The 26,123-nt window shown below is 45.6% G+C and overlaps 3 protein-coding genes across 4 annotated transcripts; 2 read left to right on the plus strand and 1 right to left on the minus strand.

Annotated features, from left to right (window-relative positions):
- Positions 1 to 216: 216 nt before the first annotated feature.
- efna1b (ephrin-A1b) lies at positions 217 to 11,712 on the plus strand. Its single transcript, XM_080005360.1, has 4 exons — positions 217 to 397; positions 9,627 to 9,922; positions 10,042 to 10,227; positions 10,376 to 11,712. Exons 1-4 carry the CDS (start codon positions 297 to 299, stop codon positions 10,495 to 10,497), a joined length of 705 nt encoding a protein of 234 aa, XP_079861486.1. The 5' UTR covers positions 217 to 296; the 3' UTR covers positions 10,498 to 11,712.
- A 2,718-nt stretch (positions 11,713 to 14,430) lies between these two features.
- Positions 14,431 to 19,221, plus strand: slc50a1 (solute carrier family 50 member 1). Of its 2 annotated transcripts, XM_080006148.1 has the most exons (6): positions 14,431 to 14,625; positions 14,961 to 15,038; positions 15,128 to 15,251; positions 15,336 to 15,497; positions 17,592 to 17,711; positions 18,035 to 19,221. In XM_080006148.1, the coding sequence occupies exons 1-6, from the start codon at positions 14,537 to 14,539 to the stop codon at positions 18,140 to 18,142; spliced, it is 681 nt and encodes a 226-aa protein (XP_079862274.1). In that variant the 5' UTR covers positions 14,431 to 14,536; the 3' UTR covers positions 18,143 to 19,221. The 2 variants fall into 2 exon arrangements, with proteins under 2 accessions (XP_079862274.1, XP_079862273.1); XM_080006147.1 differs by lacking the exon at positions 14,431 to 14,625 and having other exon boundaries at positions 14,677 to 15,038.
- Positions 19,222 to 23,503: 4,282 nt separating this feature from the next.
- On the minus strand, positions 23,504 to 25,570 carry LOC307234495 (uncharacterized protein). Its single transcript, XM_080006232.1, has 4 exons — positions 25,550 to 25,570; positions 24,383 to 24,464; positions 23,845 to 23,957; positions 23,504 to 23,744 (listed from the first exon to the last, which is right to left on the minus strand). Exons 2-4 carry the CDS (start codon positions 24,450 to 24,452, stop codon positions 23,622 to 23,624), a joined length of 306 nt encoding a protein of 101 aa, XP_079862358.1. The 5' UTR covers positions 24,453 to 24,464; positions 25,550 to 25,570; the 3' UTR covers positions 23,504 to 23,621.
- Positions 25,571 to 26,123: the final 553 nt, after the last annotated feature.

Raw genomic sequence — 26,123 nt, forward strand, 5'->3', positions numbered from 1 at the left:
CGCCATATGTCTGTGTTCATGTTATTCATTAACGCTCTTCATTCTCTCCTCTGTCCGCGGTACGAGTGCGGCGCAGGGTATAAGGCCAGCAGCCCAAGTGGGCGGAGCATTTCGATTGGCGAATTGCGACTGGTCGACCGCCACGCGGCGGGCGGAGCCACCGCCGAACAAAACAGCCGAACGTGCGCGCTTCCCCTCCACTCCCAGACCCACCGCCCGTGGCACTGCCCGTGTTAACTTCCCCGACTCCGCTTTTGCTTCACCTCTCCTTGACTCCGCTGTCGAATAGTAAAGCAATGGATTTAGTGTGGCTGGTGTGTCTAGCGACCGGCAGCATCTGCGTGCGGCTGTCTTCTGCAGAGAGACACAGCATCTACTGGAACAGCACGAATCCCAAGTAAGTGTGCGAATGAGTGTTAATTGTCGTAAATCTCGCGAGAAGTTCGCTCAAGACGCGCGTGTGCGTGTACTTGGTCAAGTGTGCCGCTCCGCACGCTGTGAAAGTACCCGAGCTCAGGGCTTCCCAAACGGGGGTCCGTGGCCCCTCAAAGATCCCCGGATTTATATTTTATATACAAATGTAAAAAAAATCACATGTTGATGTTTTTGTTCTTTTTGTTGTTGTTGTTGTTGTTATTATTTTTTCCATCGGAACGTTACAATATGTATATTTTCCAACAAATATAAATACTCAAATCTACTAACACTACTTGTCAGATTTCCACCTTTTCTCGGCAGGATTTAAGTTAAATGTTGAACCACAGCTGTTAATTATAGGCAGATATAGTGTGTGCAGGTTTTTTTTGGGGGGGGGGGGGGGGGAGGTTAAAGGTCCGTCTCCCTTTAAACGCGGTTGACAGTGTTTTTAATTTTGGTATTATGCACTGCAGTGCGTAAAAGGAGAGAGGAGGGGAGATTGGCTTGGATGCTCAGACAGATGGACAGACAGATTCACACCTATATTTAACCGCAATACTTAGAGACAGTCACACTCTCATAGTAAAAAATAGACCCGCAGACTGACCAGAACAAACTTGGCCAGTGTTAGTGACTGAAGGCCTGTGTGTGTGTGTGTGTGTGTGTGTGTGTGTGTGTGTGTGTGTGTGTGTGTGTGTGTGTGTGTGTGTGTGTGTGGTGTGTGGTGTGTGTGTGTGTGCCGAGAGAGAAAGGGAGAGCCAGGCAGAGGGGGGGAGATTTTAATTGCTGATTATTCCGTTTTAGGGTCAGAAATGTAATGCAATCCCAACACTTAGCTGGATCAATGAAGCTTGACAGGCACAAGAGGGCTTTTAGCGTAGAGCCAATTATTCAAAGGTTTGAAAAGAATGTATTATTTTTTTTATAGAAGCCAGAGTCCTTTTTAAAAGGGCTCCTGTTTCAGTCGAAAGGGATCGATTAAAATCCATACCATGATTGAGACCCAACAAAGGGCACGAGGCATCGCGGCCCTCTCAGCCTTGTCTTGATTAGATTACTGGCGCCGTAATTGCCCCTCAACAATATAACAATGGCTGCGGACGTAAGCAAATTATTTACCTCAGTCTCGATAATCAAATAAACATTTCTGACGTTTGAGTGGAGGGTTTTTGCTCTGGGGCTCTGTCTGCCGTGAGTCTTGCTCCTGTCATGGGTTAATCCCAGCGTGACTCAGCCACGTGAGGGTTACCTTGCTCAATCAGACACCTGAGTCACCGCCGACCGGAGCCGGCTCCTCCACCTTCCTTCGCGGACGGGGAAGTGGAGCTTGGAAGTTTGGGGTCAAGCGGGAGAAAAGTTTCTGGCGACGAGAGCAAAACCGGGTGGGACACATTCGCGCAGAGGGACAGAAAAACACACATTCATATACACACCCATGGCATACTGTACACTGGCTACACTCTATACTCTGGTATGGCTGCGGTGGTCTGGTACAGAGTCAAATCTGTGTCCTCTAATCCGCGACTGGACTATATTCACAGTCAAATGGGAGTTGCATAACCAACAAGGGGGGGGGGGGTAACACCCTTTTATGCTGGCCGGCTAAACATAGAAATTTACAAATATGTGAGATCAGTGGGCATCCACCGGACCCCCCGGACAGGCGGCGTGTTCCAGTCCCACGCAGAAACATTCAGTGCTTTTAGTGTCTCTGGCGTTTGCGGCTTTGATTGGAATATATTTGTGGAGGGGTCTCTTTTTATGCACAAATGCAGTCTGAACAAAAGAGAAGCACAGCAGAGAGAGACGCTGAAAGGATGGAGAGATCATAGAAAGAGAGTGGGAGGGAGGAAAGGACGGGGGGAGAGGGATCGGTTTCTTCATCCAAACTGAAGCTGTAATCTGCTGAGCCCTACATGTCACTATTAATATCTTTTGGTCACAGTTTAGATTGTAATCTCCGCTATACCTCTTTAATCCCATATTCCTGTGCTCTAACTTTCTGAGCACCCCACCCCACCCTCTCCACCCCTCTCTTTCGCTCTCTCCTCCTCCTCCTCCCTTGATGCTGTTCCATCTTCAGTCCGTCGTAGCTGTCGTCATACGCTCCGCCGTGACTAAAGCCCACCTGCCTCTGATCAGCCTTCCAGGATGATCAGTCAGTCACCTCTCCAGTAGAATGTACAGCCTATAAATACATCAATCAGCTGTGGTGTGGTGCAGCTAATTGAGGCGATTTTATTCACTTTGATTGTGACGTGGGATTTATCTGGGGGAGAGACGACCGTACCCAGATGGCTCAGCCTGGTGACGAACTGTGTACAAATTTGATCTTTCAACATCGGGGGAAGTGTGTGTGTGTGTGTGTGTGTGTGTGTGTGTGTGTGTGTGTGTGTGTGTGTGTGTGTGTGTGTGTGTGTGTGTGTGTGTGTGTGTGTGTGTGTGTGTGTGTGTGTGTGTGTGTGTGAACTTGAATCAGTAGAACTTAATGATTATTGCTTAATCCTTGCCCCTGATGCGATCTGACACCACAGGGTTTGTGTGTGACTGTGTATTTCCGTGTGTGTGTACAGTTTAACATCTTCAACATGACAGGTGGAGAGACATGTTTTTCTCAGCTTGTTCCAGTCTTGTTTTAACGTGCCTGTGCCTGTAATGTCTACACGACTGTGTGTGTGTGTGTGTGTGTTGTTGTTTTTTTTTTCTTGTGAATCTCAGCTTGTGTTTGCGTAACCAGCCGCTTAATCATTAGTTACTGGTAAATTCTCTGTCAATGAAAGTTTTTATTTTCTTTTTTTTTTAAGGGGGGGGGGGGGTTGTTTTTCGGCTGAGCGGACATGAGGGTTAGTTCAACTTCAGAGTAAAAAGGAAGTGGCAATTACCGTAAGCAGGATTATCGGGAACTGATAAATGTGTGACTCACACCAACACACACTTGGGGCAAGCAGGAGGGCTGGCCGAGTGTTAATATTAGTTACAGCCAGCATTCCACACACGCTGTTACTATACTCAACCCTTTCAGCTGTGTGTGTGTGTGTGTGTGTGTGTGTGTGTGTGTGTGTGTGTGTGTGTGTGTGTGTGTGTGTGTGTGTGTGTGTGTGTGTGTGTGTGTGTGTGTGTGTGTGTGTGTGTGTGTGTGTGTGTGTGTGTGTGTGTGCGCGCGCGCGCTCCCTATCCTCAATAGCCCAAGCATTCATCCAAAGTAAAAAAAGCAGGGCTAGCATTTATCTTTTGGGCCAATCCCCCTGTCTTCACGTCTCTCTTGCCACCCTCACCTCGCTTTAAAGCGCTCGTCCGAGTCTCTTCTCCGGCAAATTTTATGGCGCTTGTCTCCCCCTCTCAGCACAAATACCTTTATCAGGCTTTGGTTGTAATATAATATTCTGTTTATCTCAGGCTGTCTCTCGCTGTCTACCCTTCGCTGTTATTGAGGTGACTGGGGCCTGTCTGAACTCGCACCTCCAGCATGAGTCTTGGGCCAGGGGGGTGGGTGGGTGTGGTGGGGAAGGGAGAGGGGGATGTTTATCTCTCCCTCCCTAGAACAGCCTGGATTTTATTTTCCTTGTCTTCATTTTATTTTTTCCTTTTTTTTTTTTTTTTTTTTTTTTTTTCCCCTTCATCCAGCCTCGCTGAGTAGTGTGCCGTCTGGTTATTGGACCCTAATCTCTCAAGAATGAGAACCCACACGCACGCACACACACACACACACACACACAGATCCGCAGATTACTGGTGGTCCGTAATCTGACAACCTGACCCAGAGACACAATAATAATCATCCCGCTGTCTTCATTCTATATAAATATATTTACACATACACATCTGACCGAGACTTATGCACAAGTTAGATCATGCTAAGCCTGCAGCCATTATTTTGAGGACGATGAGGGTTAGGGTTAGAGGGCATTTCTATTCATCATCCTGTAAAAGCATGTCGCACTGCCGTTCAATCACATCCATGATCGCAATTCCCTCGCAGACGTAACAGACCTGTTACCCAACACATATGGTAACCCATGTGACTGTCACACGGCATCAACACAAGCCCAAAACTCAATTTGACACCCCCCCCCCCCCCCACACACACACACAACAGACACACACCCCACCCCTCCTCCCCAATGCTCCATCCATGTAGACATGCTCTCTCTCAGCTCTTCCTCTCGCCTCCTTATCTGCGGACCAGACTTCCTCCTCACTTTCCTTCACACCCCCCCTTCATCCGTCGGTGCCGGTGTTCCCACAGACCTTTCCCTGTTTGAAATTGTGCTAGTAGTTTTCCACGGCGTCCCGTTTCCCTCAGTCCCTCTTGGCAAACAAAAAGGGAGCAGGGCAGTTTCTGCCCAGCATTATCACGGTATGTGCGTCCACGCAGCATTGTGCATGTGTGCGCTCCCCACATTCAAAGCATTTCATGCATAACTTTGCATTGTTGTCCAGTATCACCCCCTAGAGGATGGAATCCGTCCAATGTTGGGTTTTTTATGCAACAGTTTGGGGGAGCGGGGTGCTAAAATAATGAAAGATATTTATTAAAGTTATCGAATATTTTCAAACCGGTGAGCGACTGGACTTAAGTGATTGATCACAGAGATATAGACAGCACGTTAGAAGGCTATCAACTCTCCGTGACCTCCAGCAGGCCGGGTATCAAACCAAGCACAGCGCCATTTGGCCTCCTCCATTCATCGGAGATAAGAAAAGGAGGCTGCGAAAAGGGGAAGGGGTGAAAAGATGGGGGTGCTGAGATCCTGGGGGGAGTTGCAACCGGGGGGAAAAAGAAAAAAAGAGAAAGATCTGGGTTGAGAAATTAGCCAGACTGAAAGGTTGCGGTATATTATCTCGGCTTTTAAAGACGCGTCAGAATAGGGGAGAGGGATGGCTGATGGGTAGGGGGAGGGGTTAATTCGGAAGGCATAAAGAGGGGACAGACGGAGGGAGGAGGGAGGGGACAGTGATGGATGGAGGGAGGAGAGAAAGTTAGGATTCAGTAAGTGATGAATGGCGGCGTTAAAGAAAGGGGCTTTAAATTCTAGTTCCCGGTTCCGTTCGCGGTGTGTTATCTGTCACGTGCACGCACTTACTACACTACACAACCCCGCAGCATACGGACAAGGATGTGTTAAAACACACACATTTTCATGTTTTATCTGAGTGTGAACTCTGTAGAGTTGTGATGTGTTTCAGTAACTTTGCTTCCATTTTGGAAGACAGGCTTGAGGCTCCCGCTGTTCTTTCACTGTGAAGGCGGACACACAGACTTCAGTGCAACACTCACAGGAGACAACACAACAACGAGAATGACGGCACATTCTAATGGAGACTAATAGAGATGGACTTTTAAATGTACATTAAATTGCTTCTAATAGTTGCCCACTGCCGAGCAGCTAAGCTCATTATGCCAGCTGACAGCAACTCAGCCCATGTGAAAAGAGGTGTGAATCGCTCCGTTAATGGAGGATTAAGTGTTCACCTCAAAGCCAGGGTGTGCAAGGGGGGGTGTAAAATGAGAAATTTGAGGAGTGCATGAGGTGAGAACGCGGTAAACCGTCCAAACCACAAAAACCCTGTTCAGCCCACAGTGGCTGTGACATTCCAGCGCACACACATTCACTACTGATTACCTGCAGAGCAAATGGTGGAAGAATGCATCTGTTTAGTGTTCTCAGCCCTGCTGACTCGTGCGCGCGCGTGTGTGTGTGTCAGTGTCTGGTGTTTATGTGTAACAAGACTCTCCAGTGCTGAGTCAGTGGGAGGGTGTTAGAGGAGTTGTGACCCTGAACCCCGGCCACCTCTGACCTCTGCCGACAGTTTGAAACATACCCCGGAGAAAGCCGGAGGTCCTCGGTCAGTTCCTCTTAGTTCCACCACCAACGACCCAGGGGACAAATGGGGGGAAGCCAGGGAGGAGGGAGTAGGGAGCGAGGCCAGGGGGGGCAGTGGGAGACGTGGAGAGAATGGGGAGAATATGGTAGAGAGGTGATAGAGCGGTACAATGGCAGCACTTGAAAGCCACAGCAGAGAACCGAGTGTTGAACAACTCACCCACTGCCATAAGCACTGGCACTCTAACCGCCCTACACCACTTCACACACACACACACACACACACACACACACACCTATACAAACATAGCTCTCTTTAACATAAAGATGAACACATTTAAACACACAAATATTCTCACACACAAACACACACACACACCTACGCAATGCCTACAGTAGCTCCCTAGTGTGAAATGGTCTGTTCATGGAGAGAGAGCAGAAGAAAGGCTGCAGTCACCTTCAACCCTCGCTGTTTGGCCAAACCTCGGTCTCACTCACACTCGAACACACCGACATAGACGCAGACAGGCACATGCACGTACATGCACACGTGCGCGCGCACACACACACACACACACACACACAAACACAAGTGGCTCCACAGGGCCTTGGTAAACAGATGTGCTTTCTCCGCCTGAGGCACAAGACGTCCTGATTAAGGGTCTTCCGAGAACCCCTCTCTCATGCACACACACACACACACACACACACACACACACACACACACACACACACACACACAAATGGAAGAGTAGATGTGGGAGGTGAACTTGGTGCTCATCTTTTATAATTTTCTACACAACAAAACAGAAGAGTGCACGCACACACATACACCCCTGACACTTTCACACGTAGTGTCAATATCACATCAATGTGACTTTCACTCCCCCGGGAGAGAGGGAGGGAGAGAGCGAGAGGGAGAGAGAGAGAGAGAGAGAGAGAGAGAGAGAGAGAGAGAGAGAGAGAGAGAGAGAGAGAGAGAGAGAGAGAGAGAGAGAGAGAGAGAGAGAGAGAGAGAGAGAGAGAGAGAGAGAGAGAGAGAGAGAGAGAGAGAGAGAGAGAGAGAGAGAGAGAGAGAGAGAGAGAGAGAGAGACCACCATCGGGTTGGATTTTTTTTTTTATCCATTTTTTTTCTGTTCCTTCTTCTACTGTGCTGGACAACACCGCCAGCAGCCTGACCAGTGTATGTACACACACAGGGGCAGTAAGTAGTAAAGACATGCATATAAATCTCAAATCTCTCCTACCAACTATTGGGTTGGATTCTAGTGGACACACACACACACACACAGTGAGATCAGTAAAGGCTCCAGGGGGAGGGGGTTTCAAGCAGAGAGGTCGAAGGGGCCTGTAGCCCTCGGGCTTTGTGTCTTTGTTGAGGAAAGGGTTTAATTACACCCCATTCATTCAACCCTCCCTTTCTTTTATTTTTTTTCTGAGGAACAGATTTGCCCCAGACCCCAACAGCATTTAATTAGCCCGACTGATGGAGAGTTGGAAAAGTGTGTGTGTGTGTGTGTGTTGAGGCGAAGGGGGCAGGTTTGGGGGGGGTCTTGAAGCCACGGCGTTGAACTGTGAATGAGATTAGCAACAGAAACTGTTTCGTTGGCTTTACGACAGCCTCGTGTTTTTCCCGGGGAGGCAGAGACGCCGAGAGGGAGGCGGTGCGGGAACGAGGCGTACGCCCAAACCATTTAAGACGTTTGCTTTGGAGAGAAGCGCCAGGAGGTCCGCGGACGTCTTGTTCCCTCCCCAACCCCCGTCATGGCTCCTCTGGGAGAGCGAGGACGAGGCGAAGGAGCGCCACCGGGGCAAAGATCGTTGGGCCAATTAAGCGTCTGCCGATGCGAGCGTCTGTTTGTTTCTTCGTCTCTCGTCGTTCGCCGAGTGTCCACACTTCCTTTCGCTCACCCGCTCTCGCTCTCTCTCTCGCTCTTTCTCTCGCCAACAAGTGCAGGTTTATACATCGCCCCACAATGTGTGTTTAGACAGAAAGGTTAGCAGCGATACAGACACACACACACACACACACACACACACACACACACACACAGACAAGAGGCGTGAAGGGAGGGGTTAGGGGCCCCGGGGTTTGGAGCCAGTGTGTCTGTCATTTAACTAGCGGCCCCCAACAGGAGCCACAACAACAGGAGGGGGGGCCCCCTCCGACACCCCTGGTCCCGTGCTTTGAAGCGGGGGCGCGCACATACATGCAGTCTACATAAACACAGACGTAAAGCTACATAAACAATTGCGTCCACACACAGTTTACACACCGGAGACCGTTTTTTTTTTTTTTTTTTTTTTTACACACACACACACACACACACACACACAAATATAAATTTAGATATAGAACACATTTGGATATGTGTAAAAGAGGACAAGGTAGAAGACATAGCAGCAGCTGAATACAAATATAAACCTGCCACAGAACCCAAGGACCCAGATTGTGTGCGTCCCCTGAACGTGAACAGCGGCGTTGCGACGGCTGAATCATTACCTTTCTAAAAAAAAACAAAAACCCAAAAAGCAGACGAGGGGTCCGATCGTTTCATTTCATTTCTTTCGATCCGAGGATTGACAGTGCCAACGCTTTACGGAGAGATACGAGCGCAGGAAGCGAGCGGAGGGGTGGCGGGGAAACCTTAAAAAGTGCCGTAAAACTAAATAGAGGGCTTAGATGAAAAGAGGGGAACGAGAGCCAGGGGCCCGACCGTCTCCGCCCCCCTCTGTCCGACCGTTTGAAGAGGCGGGGGCGAGCGACGGGCGAGGGTTAGGGCGCGGAGAGAGTCGGAGGAGCCCATGGAGCGACAGACAGGGAGAAGACGGAGACAAGCGTTGGGAAGAGTGACGCCCCGGGGGGGGGGGTTGTGGCGTGGAGGCTGATGCGCAACGGTCTGGGTGTGTTTATGACGTTTCCTTTTACAAATAAAGTGATCGAGTCTTGGCCCGACCGGCCCCCCTCTAATTCTGTCCCGGCGACGGGCCTGCGCACGCCCGGCGCCACGACGCAGCACACCGATCCGTGGACGCGCAAACCGTGCTGGGCGGACTCGCCGGGAGCTTGTGCCGTTTGTGGATACAGGTTCCCCTATGAGTCATGAAGTTCAAGTTCAGGAGGTTTATTTGTCACTCTAAGTCTGATTTTTCATGTGTGTGCATGTGCGGATCGGATGATCTAATCTCTCCCGCCCTCACACGTGCCCGACGGGCATGTTTTACCCGCGCAGACCCATTGTTTTTTTTTTTTTTGTTTGTTTTTTGTTTTTTTGTACGCTGTTGTGTACCAGAGTGACATTGTTTTCAAGTTCTAAAGGTCTTAGTCACTAACCGCCAGCGTCTCTCTCTCTTTTTTTTTTTTTCCCCCCCCCTTTCTGTAGTTTTCTGTGGGATGAGTACACCGTGGAGGTGCATATCAACGACTACCTGGACATCATCTGCCCGCACTATGTCCGCGGCGAGCTGCCGTCCCAGGAGGCCGAGCGCTACGTGCTCTACATGGTGGAGAGGGAGGACTACGAGGTGTGCAAGCCCCACTCCTTCGACCAGCTGCGCTGGGAGTGCTCTCGGCCCTTCGCGCCGCACGCCCCCGAGAGATTCTCCGAGAAGTTCCAGCGCTTCACCCCCTTCACCCTCGGCAAGGAGTTCCGCCAGGGGGAGAGCTATTACTACATCTGTAAGTATTCAGCGCCATCGGCAAAACAAATGGAAATAAAGCGTCGCTCTGGCGTCCAAATGCGACTTTGAAGGGTGTCGCCGTGCTCAGCTCTCCTCCTTTGCCCTCCTTCTCCGCAGCCAAGCCCCTGCACCACCACGGCCAGGAGTGTCTGCGGCTGAAGGTGGACGTCGTCGGGCATAAAGTCGTGAAGGCCGAGGCCGACAAAGCCAAGGCAGAAGACTCACAGAAAGGGTCGGAGGGAGGAAAGGGAAAGTTTGCAGCTGCCGGAGGAGTTCACAACCCTTCTAATCGGCTCCCAGCAGGTGAGGGCTCTTCCAGGACGTGCACAACAGAGAAAGACACACACACACACACACAGAAGGGCTCGTCTAGATGTTTGTTTAACCGGGTGAAAGTGGTGAAAATCAGTTTCCTAAAGTTCCTTGTTTTCCTCCCTCTGTCTTTCCCCAGACGACCCTGCTATCATGGAACCAAGTGTCCAGAGAAGTGTTGGCAGTTCTGGGGTACAGCGGGTGTCTCTCTCCCTCCTCGTCACCATGATTCCAGTTTTATTTGCCTTGGCGTTACACTGAGGCTGCGTGCGACCAGAGCAGAGACAATGCAGACCCAATGCTGGTCGTTGGTGCGATGAACATTCAAGAGATTTTTTTTATAGAGATTTTTATACGTGTGTGTGTGTGTGTGTGTGTGTGTGTGTGTGTGTGTGTGTGTGTGTGTGTGTGTGTGTGTGTGTGTGTGTGTGTGTGTGTGTGTGTGTGTGTGTGTGTGTGTGTGTGTGTGTGTGTGTGTGTGTGTGTGAATGCAGAAGACCTGGGACGTGGATCATTCCAGTGAAGAAGACCGTGATGATTTGTTTGTCCTGTTGCATGGGCATAGGAATTTATTTCATCATTTTTTTTATTAAACAAAAAAAAAAGTTTCTTACTGGAATAAAAAGCTGTAAAAAAAAAAAAAAAAAAAGTTAATTTATTGATCAATTACCCGTCTTTTTTCACATTTTCATGACATGGATAAAGCATTGTATTATATTGTCATTGTGCATCTCAAATCTGCCGTTTCTTCCCAAATACGTTTGTAGAGAATTTATTAATTCTATGTATTGGAAATGCCGTGTGCTGTATTAGTGGTATGCTTCTCTTAGAGTTTTTTGTCATGTTTGTCATGTGGCTCTAGGGGAATAGCTGCGTATGTCACTCTATAAAAAGCTAAAATCTTATCGTACTCGCTCTATGAAGCACATCCAAGCAAACATCACATGCGAGAAAACATTTGCATTCATTCTCTCTGCCCGTCACAGCGGATTCTGACAGCAGCCATTTTGTTTTCTGTTTCAAGATAATGAAAAATGCAACCTGCGATTTTTTTAAATTTATTATTATTTTTTTTTAATCGTTTTGCCCGTGTATGAAACCCCCACGTTGCTCTTTGCTGGAGTGAATCATAAAGCCCAACAGACACCTCGTCATCCAAAGAGAACATCTCGTCTGGGCACTGGGCTGCTTTCCTTCGCTCGTTTTGGTCGTTGTAACAACAACTTGGTACTCTGATTCGTTGCGATGTTTACAGACATGAAACACAACTTGCATATGCCGCATACAAAGTAAGATATCGTCATAAAGCCAATTTTAAGCTAAACCTTTTAACCAACTGTTAAGTTTCTAAAAAAAAAACTAAAAAAAAAACGTGTCTTGTGTTGTTTTGTACATGATTGTATATTTGCATATAGAGTAAATTATATGAACTGTTGGAAATGTGAAAAAGTTAAATAAAAACCATTGTTATAAGCACTGGATGTTGTATAATCAGTTATTTTATACCTTGTATTGCCTGTATTGCCTATGAGAGCATGTTTTACAAGGTGATACTGATTCTGCCTACATCTGCAAGTATAAATCATATTTTCCAGGATGATATAATACAGTCCTTTGATGAATTGAACCACACTCCATCCTGTGAAAAGTCACCAGCTCTCATCAGCCACATCCACTCCTCACAAACTGTAATCACACCACACTCGAGCGCTCACGATTTTGCTGACGAACATGGTGTGATTTAAGCATTTGAATGCAACAAATTTAAAAGGATCTATCGCCTGTAACATTTATCAGATGTCACTCGGACAGCAGAAAACTGCCCAAAAAACTCTGAAAAAACAGAGCTAGGAGGCAGAGGGTCTGCGTTTTGGGAACACCGTCTTTCAGAACAATAATCTCACCCATTGTCTCACCGCGGTGCAATGTTCCTTCTCCGTCGTCGTGCATCACGTATTGTGACAACCGCCACAGCGATTTTCTAAATAGGCACGGTGTGAAATTTGCAGATGACACAAGATATTGTCAGATAAATCTCCTTTCTGATGAAGAAATGGGTCACGGCCCAGTAGTGGACTGAGATGCTTTTCTTCAGCTCTAAGTCTTAAAAAACAAAGTGCATGAACATAGATTTTAGACTGAAGTTGCACGAGAGCTTTCCTTGAAGTTAATGTTCTGTTCCTTTGTCACTTTTGCTTTTTTTTTTTTTGTCTGCAGAGATTTTAATGTTCTCCATTTCGCGCTGCAAAACATTTTGCTCCCTGCAATAATGATAAAAGCGACGCGTAACTGAACCGGTCTGTTCAAACTCAAATTCTCTTTTTTCTCGTTCTCTGAACTTGTTTGCCACGGTTCTTTTTTCATCCCCGGCGACATGGTTTACCCTGGCGGAGACTTCACACTCTGAAAGAGCAAACATGAGGGGGCGAGAGGCTGATGATGAAGGAGGGAGAGAGAGGAATGGAGAAAGGGGAGAGGAACCCCGTGAGCAAACTGACAACAGGGTGTTAGTCTCTCCCCTCTCTCGCCCTCACGCTCTTCCCACCTTTTTCCATTCGCTCCGTATTCTGCTGCTTCATGCGCACACGCTGCCCTGTGTTCCTCACCGGCCTGCCCGTAGGAAAGCTGAATATCCGTTCACACTGCTGTGTGTCGAAATGGACAGGCACCCAAGCCGCTCTCGCTGGACAGTATACCTGACCCCTGCATGCAAACCCCAGAGCTGACTGATTACTGTCAAATACCACCATCCCCTGTAATAACGTATGTAGTTCATTCAGGCGGGTACATTCCCAGCCAGAACATTAGATTGAGTTGTTTGCTGATAGCGCCGCATTACCATACCCTGGCGCTCCTATCCATCTCTCCAGATGACATCATGGCTTGTATGCAATGTAATGGGCGATTGATGGTTACAATATCTAAATATGTGTGCAATAAATCATGTTTATTGCATGCTTTCATACATAATAACATTTTTTTTAAATATTTATTTATTTTTATCTAGAGACAATATATGAGGGTATCAGTGATCTTCATGTTCTGGATGAGTGCATGTGAGTTGTTGCACACCAGACAGAATAGTAATTGAAACAGACAACAGAAAGGATGACTTGAATCTCACAGCTCCCAAAACCTATACTGATTCAATGTATATATTTTCCAAGACATTTGAAAAAAAACATTTTTTTATTTATTGGATTACTGCGAACATTATGGCCACGCACCATTACATTTCAAGAGGAGGGCAGGTAAAAAATAGACACAAATACAAAACTATGCAATTTCCTCTCACCTTGAATGGGATTTTAAAGGGTTGTTTATTATTGCACCATATTTTGATCCAAAGAGAGTAAAGCAATCAATTAATGGCCCTAAATTGTATCCAACCAACCTGTGTTTCAGGTCTCTATAATGAAATAATCTATCTCCATTCAAAGGCAATGAGGAAGTAAACCTTGCAAACCAGTTCATTCATGTTATTTGCAAGCAAATTCTTATTTCATGCTTGCATGAGGCAATGCTGTATATTCAAATATTTATATGCCCTTATGTTTTATAACCTGCTATAAAAACATTTCTAAAGCCACTCATTTAAAACCACCATCATTTTGGACAATTTGTTCCCCGAGCTCTCTGTGTGTCCTGGCATTCCCTCTAGGATAATGCAATGATGCAATCCATCCTTTCTAGGGAATAGGTTGCATAAGATGTCCCAAGCCATTGATCCGGGGCTCCTGTCATAATAATCCACCATGTCCCACCCGTCCCCAATTGAAGTACAAAAAATGTAAAAAAAAAAAAAGATGAATAATGTGAATTGTAATTATTATTATTATTATTATTATTATTATTATTATTATTATTATTATTATTATTATTATTATTATTATTATTATTAATGATAATAATAATAATGAAAATTCGATACAATTGTAAATATATATATTATTATTAGATTTATTTATGTATTTATATGTATCCATATATTGGGGTTTTTTTGTTATTAATATATATCTATATATTTTTATTTTATTTTATAGAAATACTTTCCCCAAGTCCATCTGTCAATCTCGCCACGTAGACAAACGCCTCAGCAAACAATTGGAGCGATCAGCCCCGCCTACCGTTGCTTTCATCCAATCAGAGCGCGGCATTCTGCGAACACTCGTTACAAACACGGAAATGCAGTTGCCGAACAGCGAACCCCTGAGCGTGGACATGTCAACTTAATTTAATTTAGTATTCACAGCTCAACAACTTCCCGGAGGCTTAAACAAATCGTCGCTTTCGCCGAGATATGTTTTTCTTTTTCTGTTGCAGGGATTTTTTGCATTTTCTGTCATGGGCGTGCACCGTGTTTACAGTGTGGATGTTCTCCACGGGACTGTGAGTTGAAAGAAAGATCCGTCTCCCAGCTTTCCCAAGTCAGAGAATTCAGATAACCCAGCCCCAGACAGGGAAAAGCCGCCGTCTCCTCTGCCTTTCTCGCGGAATATCACCATGGGATTAAGTTTTCGTCGCGTTTTGCGAGGGAAAAAAAAAGCTGCGTACAGTTCACCTCCTGGTTCACTTCGATGTCCCGTCAGTCACACTTTACTTCCCGGTTTTTTTTTTATAACAGGGAGGAAATATTTGAGTGTGTGTATGTGTGTGTGTGTGCGTGGTTCCTTCCACATGTTTCTAATGTATACACACTTTTTGTTAATGTCTGCTTCCTGCAGGACCGACCTGAGGAAGATGAGAGTGGCCAAAAGCGCTGACAATGTTCAATTTCTCCCTTTCCTCATGACCGGCCTGAAGTGAGTGCGCCCTCCCTCCCGTCCAAGACCGGTGGATGCGAGTGAACAGCACCGCATTTCTGATGACCGTGGGCCTTGTTTTTCCACAGCAACCTGGGATGGCTGTATTACGGCACCCTCAAACGGGACGGGACGCTGGTCCTCGTCAACACCATTGGCGCATTGCTGCAGACGCTCTACATTGTCACCTACTGTCACTACACCAAAGAGAAGGTTTGAACGCACCTACGCCCACGTCAGTAGATTAATAAATGCCAAGTGCACACGGACGGTGAAACTGGCCTGTGTTTGTTTTAGAGGCGCGTGGCGTTACAGAGCGTCGCGGCAGCGGCGGTGCTGGTCGGGGGCTGGATGTACTTCGGCGTCCTGCTTCCCCAGGGAGACCTCCAGCTGGCCCAGCTCGGCCTCACCTGTAGCGTGGTCACCGTCAGCATGTATCTGTCTCCGCTCACCGACCTGGTACATAACTTACCATGCAAACAAATGCACACGCCCCGAAACACTTCTGTCATCCAGTAGGCCTGGCCTCACACAGCGAATACACACTGCACTGCAAAACACATGTGTTCGAGGGGTCCAGGTCCTTCTTCCAAAAACAAAACTGTGTTCGACACAGATTGATACGTCAGGTTTGTGTGCAAAGACCAATCGGTGAAACACCATTTCAACAATTTATGAGTATAAATAACCAGCTTTCATCACAAGTGTGGGTGCAATGTGTCCTGCATGTGATTGATTGTACGTCAGCCTCAATGTTTGTACTAGGACTTTGGCATGAGAGTTTTTCTTTTGTTTTTTTTTGAGGAAGCTATTCCCATGGTGGGATAGTTGGTAGGCCCTCCTCATTTTGAGCCTGTTTACAGATTTTCATGGACTATCTCATCCATCACCGTTATCTATTTCTCTCATAAGTACTTTGCCATTTCCCATAACATGTTTTTCTGTTTCCCCTTTGTTCATAAATAGCTGGTTTGAGGTTCTCTTGCTCAACATGCACCCTCCCCCCACACAGGACAAGTGCAGTGCATCAAATAATACTGCATATGCGTCGAATAAGTGCAAGACGGTCATGTCTAGATGCCTTCAGCAGACGTGTCAGTGCCTGTCGAGAAACAATGATCTAGTTAAGAGTGATTTAGTAAAATGTGCCTACAATGTTCATGGTCCTACCCATTTCTGTTCAAGATATGTGTTTTTGGACACACTATATTTTTTTGCCCATGAGGATCATACAATACAGAATTGTGTTTTTTCACCTCAATTATTAATCTGTCCTCATTGTGCAAGCTTTGATTGACAAGAACTCTCTGAGCCAATGAAAAGTTGGTGACGGTGTTAATATTTTGTTTCCCCATTGCCCTCCGTATGCACTCTGTGATTCTAAGTATGTAAAGGAATTATTTCCATTCTTGATGGGTCGGAGGTGTCCTTGGCAATTAAGCCATTTTTGTTTTTTTCAGTTTAACACACCTGGCCAATCTTTGGTGTTGCCAAACTGCAGTGGCCTCTTCCATCTGATCTTTATTTTAGTCTCTCTTCTGGGTCTCAGAGGAGGTCGAATCTGAAAAGTGATAAATGTGTATTTTAGTTGCATATCTTAAGATATCTTGGAAGTAGTATTGTGTCAACAGCATAATATTCTGTAGATGCCTCATTCTTCACAGTTAGATACATGGCTATCCTGCAGGCAGGAATTGCCCAAGACTCAATGTAATGAAAGCCGACTTTGCTGGTTGGTATTGAATGTGAAAGTTTATGAGATAACAACTTAGAACATTGTCCAATTCCATTTTTTGTCACTTGATAGATTTCTTAAATGTGCCAAGATTTACCAAGTACCCGGATTGTTCAGGGACCATTAATTCAGCATATGTCCTTGCTTATTTGCAGAATGAATTGGAAATGTTGAAAATCATTATTTCCACATCATTTTTAACGTGTTACTTTGCGCCTATAGGCTACATTAGAGTAAATGTCTGCCTCAGCAAAGCACATGCTAGGCCCGCACAGTACACATTCCATTGATAAAACCCTTTGTGAAGCCCAAGCTGTACTCAAAACATGTTCAGTAAAAAAGGGAGAGGGGGAAGGTATGCATGAATAAATTCCTTCGTCCCTCTTTCTTTCCCTCTGTCATCTTTTGCCTCTGCCTTCCTGTTTGTCTCCTTCTCTCCCGCTGTCCATCTCTCTGACTCCTCATGATGACCCCCAGTTTCCTGCCTTTCTTTTCCCCCACTAGTGTTTTCCTGTTGTTCTGCATCTCTGTGTTCTGTTGATCCCCTTGGTTACATTCTGTTATAGTACATTGTGTGTGTGTGTGTGTGTGTGTGTGTGTGTGTGTGTGTGTGTGTGTGTGTGTGTGTGTGTGTGTGTGTGTGTGTGTGTGTGTGTGTGTGTGTGTGTGTGTGTGTGTGTGTGTGTGGAGAGTAAACCCAAATACAACTAATTTTACAACAGACTTTTCTTAAGCATTTGAGTACTGGCATTATTTTGTGTTTTGCTTCTTTTAAGTTGATTTCTTACTTCTCCCTCCCTCTCTCTCTTTCCTTCCAGATAGGCATAATACGCAGGGGCAATCTGGAGTGTCTGTCCTTCCCGCTGACGATAGCCACTTTTTTCACCTCCACATCCTGGGTCCTGTACGGTCTCCAGCTTAACGACTACTACATCATGGTGAGGGCCAAAAAACAGGAATGTGAACCTATTTAAAACATTTAATTTAATAATTTTATTTTAAATTATTAAAACATTTTAACACCCACACATGAGAATAAAAGGGGCGTGACAATACAACACACAATATGTTGAATAGGACACTATATAGTGTAAGTTCACTGATTTTGAACTTACTGTATACAAAGACTGCAAAACTTGGAACTTACATAAGTAAACTAATAAATTGCAGTGTATTTTAGAATATTGCCGCCTTGGTTTCCAAGGCTCATTCTCATTCCTTTGGATTGAATTTTCCATACATGCGTTTCCGCACGTTCCAGGTCCCCAACACGCCCGGAATCCTCACCAGTCTTGTACGATTCTATCTGTTCTGGAGGTTTTCCCCAGCCCGTCAAAGGTCGCCGTCACACAAGCTCATCCAAATATGAAGAGATGGAAGTTTTCCGCCCTCGGTGAAACGCAGGCGCCCTGTGCGTTCCACATTGTGCGGGGTTATTGTTCTGCGACCCGCTATTTATTTGTTTTTAGCGTCCAGTGAGAGAACGTAACGTGGACATGGACACACACACACACACACACACACACACACACACACACACACACACACACAGCCTCCCAATGGGTGATGCCTGATGCCAGCCGAATAATACAGAAGAATACATTTGCAAAAATGTATGGGTTGTCGGGGGTTTATTTCATGTAGCCAGTTTAGTCGGCCAGATAGATATGTAAAACATTCTTAATGAAGATTATTGTCTCTCCCAGCTGAGTATTTTGTTTCCAGGGTTACCTGGCTAATTTTCATAAAACAACCTTTCAAGGCACTCGCAAAATCTGTAATTATGTCCCGTGGATTAAGAACGTGCTTCCACTATCCACACACTTCCAGTGCCTTCTGTCCGTCATGTTGCGTCCCCTCGCTGGGATCAGAGTGTGTTGCTGTTCCCACTTTCCTTCTCCGAGGTGTGAGGGGTATCAGGTGGTTGCTCAGAATTAGCCGAATTGGGATGACCCTTCCAGCAGCCGTGGCAACCGTGAGGTGGAGTTGCAGCGGACCTGTAGCCGCCACCGTGTCAGAGGCAGTTGAGTTAAATTGCCGTTTCTGTGTTTTCATATCATTCCCACCAGTCGTGCTGGTATCTATCTATCTATCTATCGATCGATCGTGAGGAGGTACTTGTGATTCTACTCAGGTTTACCATGATGATATACAGGATAGGGGATGTTAAATTAAAATGTTGTGTGTGTGTGTAATATGTGTGTGTGTGTGTGTGTGTGTGTGTGTGTGTGTGTGTGTGTGTGTGTGTGTGTGTGTGTGTGTGTGTGTGTGTGTGTGTGTGTGTGTGTGTGTATAAATCTATTTTTTATGATTGTGTTGTCTACCATGTCAACGCTATTCTTATAAGCACCTTATATAGAGGACTGTATACAAAGATGATAATATTATCATGAGGTAATCTTTTTTTGATGAATGGTGCTTGGATGGTGGCTGGTTGTCATTGAATAATAAATGTTTTCTACCGTCGTGCGCGCTCAGTTTTTTTTTGTTTTTTTTTAATTAAATCAAACAGCTGAAGATCCTGTTTTACGCGCCCGGTTCATCTTTGGCGGGGAATTAAAAAAACCACTATCCTTTCAAGTTCAGTCAAAGGAATTATCAGCCGAAGCGGTGCGGCCGTGGTTTGGTCGTGCGCCCTTGTTTTGAACGCGGCTAATGAGTTTACATGCGACCGTGTGGAGAGAGCAGCGTGAGAGCGGAGCCTGCGCCGCTCAACTTCAGTGAGAAACGCGCTTGTTTGTGTGTCGGAGCGAGCGAGCGCATAGAGAGGGGGCGAGCGGTGGGAAAGGCCGTATCGGGGGTTCTCAGCCCGGCGTGTGTGTGTACACACCGCGCAAACTTGTCTTCTTGATCTCACAGAGCCCCCCCCCACCACCCCCGTGGAACAACACACACCGACGCGGCGCTGCTGATACGGAGCGGAGGGAGGAGACAAGGTGAGATATGGGAAGAGGGGACCCATTGATGCTCCTTTTTCAACAATTTAATACGTGGTCTCTTGAGGCGCCGAGACGTGGTTTTGAAGTTTTGTTGTTGAAAATACCACTCGGATTATTCATTTGAGCCATTGTAACACCCCAAAAAAAACTGGCCTTTTTTTTTTTTTTTTTTTTTTTTTCCTGCGGGCGGAGGTTTAAATGTAAATCGGCAGCCGGGCCCCGTAGTTCTGGGAGCCGGTGGCGTTTGAGCACAAGTTCCCGGGGGGTTGAGCTTTACCCCAGATCCCGTTGTAGTTGTCTGTAAACTTGGACTGATTCCCCCTTATCAGTGCACCAAAACCTGTTTCTGAACAAGTTTGAGGTGAGAAATGAGCAATCGAGGTGCTGAATTCTCCCTCATTACATCAGATCTACAAGGCCTAATTTAAAGGTTTGTTTGGACTTTCTCCGGGGCAGTGCGGAGCTTGGAGCACGGGGGGATAGGGCGGTGCTTGGGGCTTTTTTTTGTTTCATACAACTACGGAAACCTCGTGACAATACAAACATTCTGGTTTTGTTTGGAGAAACCTACCGTGGACGCAGAAAGAAACACAGCAGAAGAATTTTTTTTATATACTTACATTTCCCTCAATATTAATCCCTCAAAAGTCAATATTAATTCCTCTTTCTTTTAAAAGATTTGTGCTGGTCTCTGCAGCCAACAGAGCACCTCCTGTGATTACCGCTTAGCGCCGGCGAGTGCGGTCGCGCCCCATCCACGGGTGGAGTCACTCTGATGGAGGCCGGCTCGATCCCTTATGTGTCTCAGTGCTACGTAGAACTGAAACACAAAGCTGTACGGCTCGTTTTAGAGCGTGCATTCTTAATTAGAACGCTCACAAAGAAAACAGGGTTGTCTTATTTCACAGTTTGTGTGTTAGTAGGACCGTCACGGACCCAAATGTACAGTACGTGCACAAGCACTGAAAAAGGGAGTTCCGTATAATAGACCTGAAATGAGGATTGGTGGAAGATTGGTACACGAAAACAAAAATGTATGTGGGGGGAAAAGAGACTTGGTCAAATTCATCTGTTTTCCACCAAGAGAGACAGAAAGTAGAACGACAGACAAGAAAAACTGGAGCCGAGAGTAAATAATAAAAAGGACAAGACGGCGCAGTCGGACGGGCTAGAGGGGGTGGGTCACGGAGATGTGTTGTGGGATCAAAGAAGAACCCTGTATGTTGGTCTTTGTAAAGAAGCCAACTAGCCCAATTAGTGTGTGTGTGTGTGTGTGTGTGTGTGTGTGTGTGTGTGTGTGTGTGTGTGTGTGTGTGTGTGTGTGTGTGTGTGTGTGTGTGTGTGTGTGTGTGTGTGTGTGTGTGTGTGTGTGTGTGTGTGTGTGTGTGTGAGAATCAACTGAACAATGGAGTCGGTCGCAAACAGGATCCCTCTGTTTCCTGGCGAAAAGACAAATCACACACACACATATGCACACATATACTGTACATCCAAGCACAGTTTGACACACAGGCACATCCTCGTGCTTTTTCACAGCCAAGACCCCTGCTATCTCTTTTTCATGTGTCTTTGGTTTTGTATGCACAGCCAAATTCTGATATATGGGTTTTGTTCCACAGCAATTGCAAATGTAAAGTCTTCATTAACAGGCTGCATGCACGGAGACAGAGTGCAAGCTCAGCATGAACACACACACACACACACACACACACACACACACACACAGCAGACAGTAGCGTATCCACTTTCTGCCATCAGTAAAAGCACACCTGTCCCAGCTGCTGTTTTGATGAGCACACAAGAGAAGGAAGGAATGCGCTTCTCTGTTTTCTTGACGGCCATCCTTCCTACACAACACACACACACACACACACACACACACACAGAGCCCAAATTTCTTTGTTTTTCATTCCTGTTGACCAAGACACGGATGTGAATAAATGAATGAAGAAACAAATAATTGCTGACAAGCTAACGACCTATGTGGTGATACTGAGAGGACTTCCTGTTTTGAAGTCAAGCCATCTAAAGCGACGATCAGGTTCGACCCATAAACCTGTCAACCATTACTTTTAAAGATATACAGGTGTATGTTTTTCCAACACGGCCAAGCTCATTTTGTTGACAGACCGTAGGAACAAAATATGCGTATCGGGTAAAACACACTTAAACCACACAACCAGAAAGCTGTGACCACTATAATTAAGAATAAAGTACCTGTTTTTTTCCCAGTCTAGAGGGATGGGACTTTTTGTTTTATTTTTCAGAGCACTACACCTGACACTTCCAAATTCCTCTCTTTGTGTCCATTTTTGTCGAGTGATGTCTCGACGCAGTTGGAGCTGGAGGTATTTGTGGAACACAATGTGCAGACGGCGGAGAGTGTCGTTCTATTCACAGGTTCTTCTAGCTCATCCAGGACCAACGGTTCCCCGACGCTGCCTTGTTTTGACTTTACAATGGGCTTTTTTCGTCATTCGGGGTCGGAGGTCACACAGCTGACGGGCACACGCAGTGGCTCGACGTACATGCGTAGGCAGCAAGTGCACAGGCGCACACATACACACACACACATACACACGCTGTCTCTCAGGCCCTACCATGGTTTTTATGAGGCTTTTCTGCACACCACACACACACTTGTGCAGTGAGTGGAGTGACATGTGGACAACTACTCATTAAACTGTCAAGGAGCAGTCTATGTTCCCAGCTGAACACAGAACACCTCGGCTTTCACATAAATCATTCGTCAGGTACCCTATCGCGCTAATGTTTCTAACCAGAAGAACGGATCTTAAGTAAAACAAACAGTGTTGATGGAAAGAAAGACTGCATCTCAAAAAACATCAACGATGTTTTCGATTCTCCTTTGTGAGAATCAGAATCAGTTTATTCTGCCAGGTACATTTGCACACACGGTACCGTACCTAGGTACTTTGCTCTGGTGGTGTTTGGTGCGTTTCTCCATGGACGACTGGCAGTTGAAAAAAGCTCAAGTCGAAAAAAAATGGAGAATAAAAACAAAATAAAATGGAATAAAAAGTCATGGAAACATGAAATATAAAAAATAAAAACAGTCAGCAGGACACGGTACAGGCGTGGGTAAAGCAGCGGTGAAACCTTCATGGAAATGAGATGGGTTTTTCCCCTGTCTCCAGAGGACACAGAAGGCCCCAGGAGCGGCCGCCCTGTCGGAGCACGCCACGGAAACCTGTCCACGAGGTGCGCATGGAGGAGACGTTACGTCTTGTCAGTGATTGGATTGGATTCCCCCCCAGTGTGCATGTTTGTATCCGGTAGAAAGCGCTCGGATTGGACGGTTGTGGGAAATGACACTGGAGGTGTTCAGAAACTGACGGTTTTTCCAAGACTTATATTATCATACTTTATGTGTATAAAAAAAAAAAAAAAGGAAGAGGTTGCCGAAGGCCTGTTAGGCAGTGCGAGCAGCGCTGTGCAGTGCTGGTGTGCATGCGCGATGTGAACGGAGGAGAAAGGAGACGCAGCTGTTCCAGGGACCTGGTGCTCGCATTTGCAAACAATGTCCGAAGCCTCTCGCACGACGTGCACATTAATTTTGGTTGTTCGCCAACGTCTCCTGGGCATCTGCGGTCCGCGGTCCGCTGCTCTGCACGGACCGCGGACGTTTTCTTGGATTCACTTCAAGCTGTTGTGCCGGCCACGAAGGGAGTTTCATCTCAGGTGATGGAAAAACAATTCAACTTTATTGAGAGGGCGGGGGGGGGGAGAAGGTCACAGACAAGATCTCACAGGGGAGACGTTGATGATGATGAAGATCAAACTTTATTTGGAGAGATAAAATATACTGAGAGACCCCATGGAGTGAGAGCTACATCTTCATTAATATAACCTTCATTCATCTCCATCTTGTCTTCGTTCCATTTTTCCTTATTGGCGTTTTTCTCTTGTGATTAACTCCACCAGCTGGAAGAACTCGCGCCTAGTCAACTTCCCATCTCCACTGAAGTCAGCATGGGTCATGAACCTCGTCATCAGTTCATCAGTTACCACCTATTTGGGGGGGGGGGGGGGGGGGTATATGTGTTATAGAAACAACACAGCAAATAAAGCGCGTATGGACACACAAACACACCCAAACTAACAAACCCACCAGGTGGAACTCCAGTGGGAGAAGCCTCTTCAGCTCGTCCTGACTGAGATAAAACCCATCAGAACTATAAGTAAGAAAAATGGCTTCTTTGTTTGTATAAGGCTGGAGACCCACTGTCAGAGAGAGGTGGAGGGGGGCAGACAGACAGACAGTCAGACGGACAGATAGATAAGAAGACAGACAGACAGACAGTTAAAGTATTACAAAAGGTGACGATAAACACACATCAAAACAAAAGGCAATAATAACAAATTGATAGATTAAAATAAAAAAGGCAATGTACACTAAACAACCAATTATTGGTCAAAAATAGAAAAAGTTTGCAATTTACAATACACCCAAGAATAATAAAAAAAAACCTCTGTGTTAACGATGCACACAGACAAAAGTAGGAAATTGTGCCAGTATGCACTGTATATATATGTGTGTGTGTGTGTGTGTGTGCGTGTGTGTGCATTCACTGTGTGAAGAAATCTGATCAAATAAGTTTTTCAGGTTTTTGTTTTTTTTACAACATTATAAGGTGTTGCTGACTGACCGTTCTGAGACGAGACCGAGGAGACCAGGAAAAGCACAGTCAGTGCTGCTCCCAAGTGGTTCATCTTCATCGCTGCAAGCTCCTACAACACAACGTCGGTCATGTGACTGTTCATGTGATGTTCTCCCACGCACCAAAACCCCACTTTTTTACCTTTTCAGTGTGTCCCGCAACGACAGTTATGTAGGTATGTGATGTGTATGTGTAGATATGTGATGAATTTTGATTATGATTATTATGATAATCATAATAATAATAATTATTATTATTATTACCACCATTACTGCTATTATTATTATCATTATCATTATCGTTATTATTATTATTACCATTAATACTACTACTACTACTACTACTATTATTATTATTATTACCACCATTACCATAATAATAATAATAATAATAATAATATTTATTATTATTATTATTATTATTATATATATATAAAAAATAGATGACCAACCGTCCACCCATTTATTTAGTACATAAAGGTATTTATCTCAATATAAGGTGAGATAATAAAGTTGAGTTTAAATACCGCACTCTTCCTTTCGGGTGAAGCAATAGAGTTTGGGGGCGTAAATTCCAAATCTGCAACAAACACGACTGGAAAATGCCAGAGATAAACCGAGGTTACGCCAGAAACGACTGAATGTTGTGTCTTCTGTTGTTGTCCTTGTCGCCTTTAGCTGACGGACTGATAATATCCTCTCAATATCCTGTACCGTGTGTTCCAAATACCAGTTTAACCTGCTCGGTAGGTGTCATCGTGACAACCTTTCTATCACTGAGATATGATCCATTTAGTGGGGGAGGGAAGTGGTTGTTGTTTTATCTCGACTGTCACTTCTAATGGTTGTTACATGTCAGGTGTCCTGAGGTGTGTTCAGGTTCTGACAAAAGGGAGAAGATCATAATACAATGGCACAGAGGATCCTGCTCTACACACACACACACACACACACACACACACACACACACACACGGTGACAATACAATTCCCATTTTTTTATTCTACCAATATCAGTCAGTGTGTAGGAAGCACACACCGGCATTAAATCCTCTCTTGAGTCTTTCAAGATAAACTCTATATCTGACAATCGCAGGTGGAAACAACTGAGAAAATAAAATGAGTCGTCATGTTCTGTCAGAAGATGCTTTTCTTACCTGTGTGAGGTGAGTGCGACGGATCCGACCAAGCGTAGAAGTGAAGTAAGCTCCTCCTTCACCTCCAAATTTATAGGAGTTCCTGGTTACCATAGCGATGATGGTACAGCCACAGGAGCTAAACCTGTGGCTCCTGATGAATACATCAGTGACAAATGAACAGTAATTGTTTGACACACTGGTAGAGTCAGAACTCCTTTATTGTTCCTTTATCATCATGACATTTTGGAAACAGTCTGCCTGCATGGCTTGGTCTGAATGAAAGATGAAGAGGTGCGGTTTCATTCAAGTGCTGTGCTGCGAGGACTGAGATGAACACACACATCCAGATTATTTAGGCTTCAGGTATGACAAGAAAAAGAAAGTCAGAAAAAGCATGATCGGTCACATTCAGGACTGAGAGCCTCCTTACACACACACACACACACACACACACAAAAACAAACAGACACACATGCACACACACGCGCACACACACACATACGCACACACACTCACAAATTACCCATGACACAATGAACTTTTATATTGAAAAATAGGCTACATGATACAATATAGACAATCTTTAGCAATT

This window comes from Zeus faber, assembly GCF_960531495.2.
Source record: "Zeus faber genome assembly, chromosome: 8".
Taxonomy (NCBI): domain Eukaryota; kingdom Metazoa; phylum Chordata; class Actinopteri; order Zeiformes; family Zeidae; genus Zeus; species Zeus faber.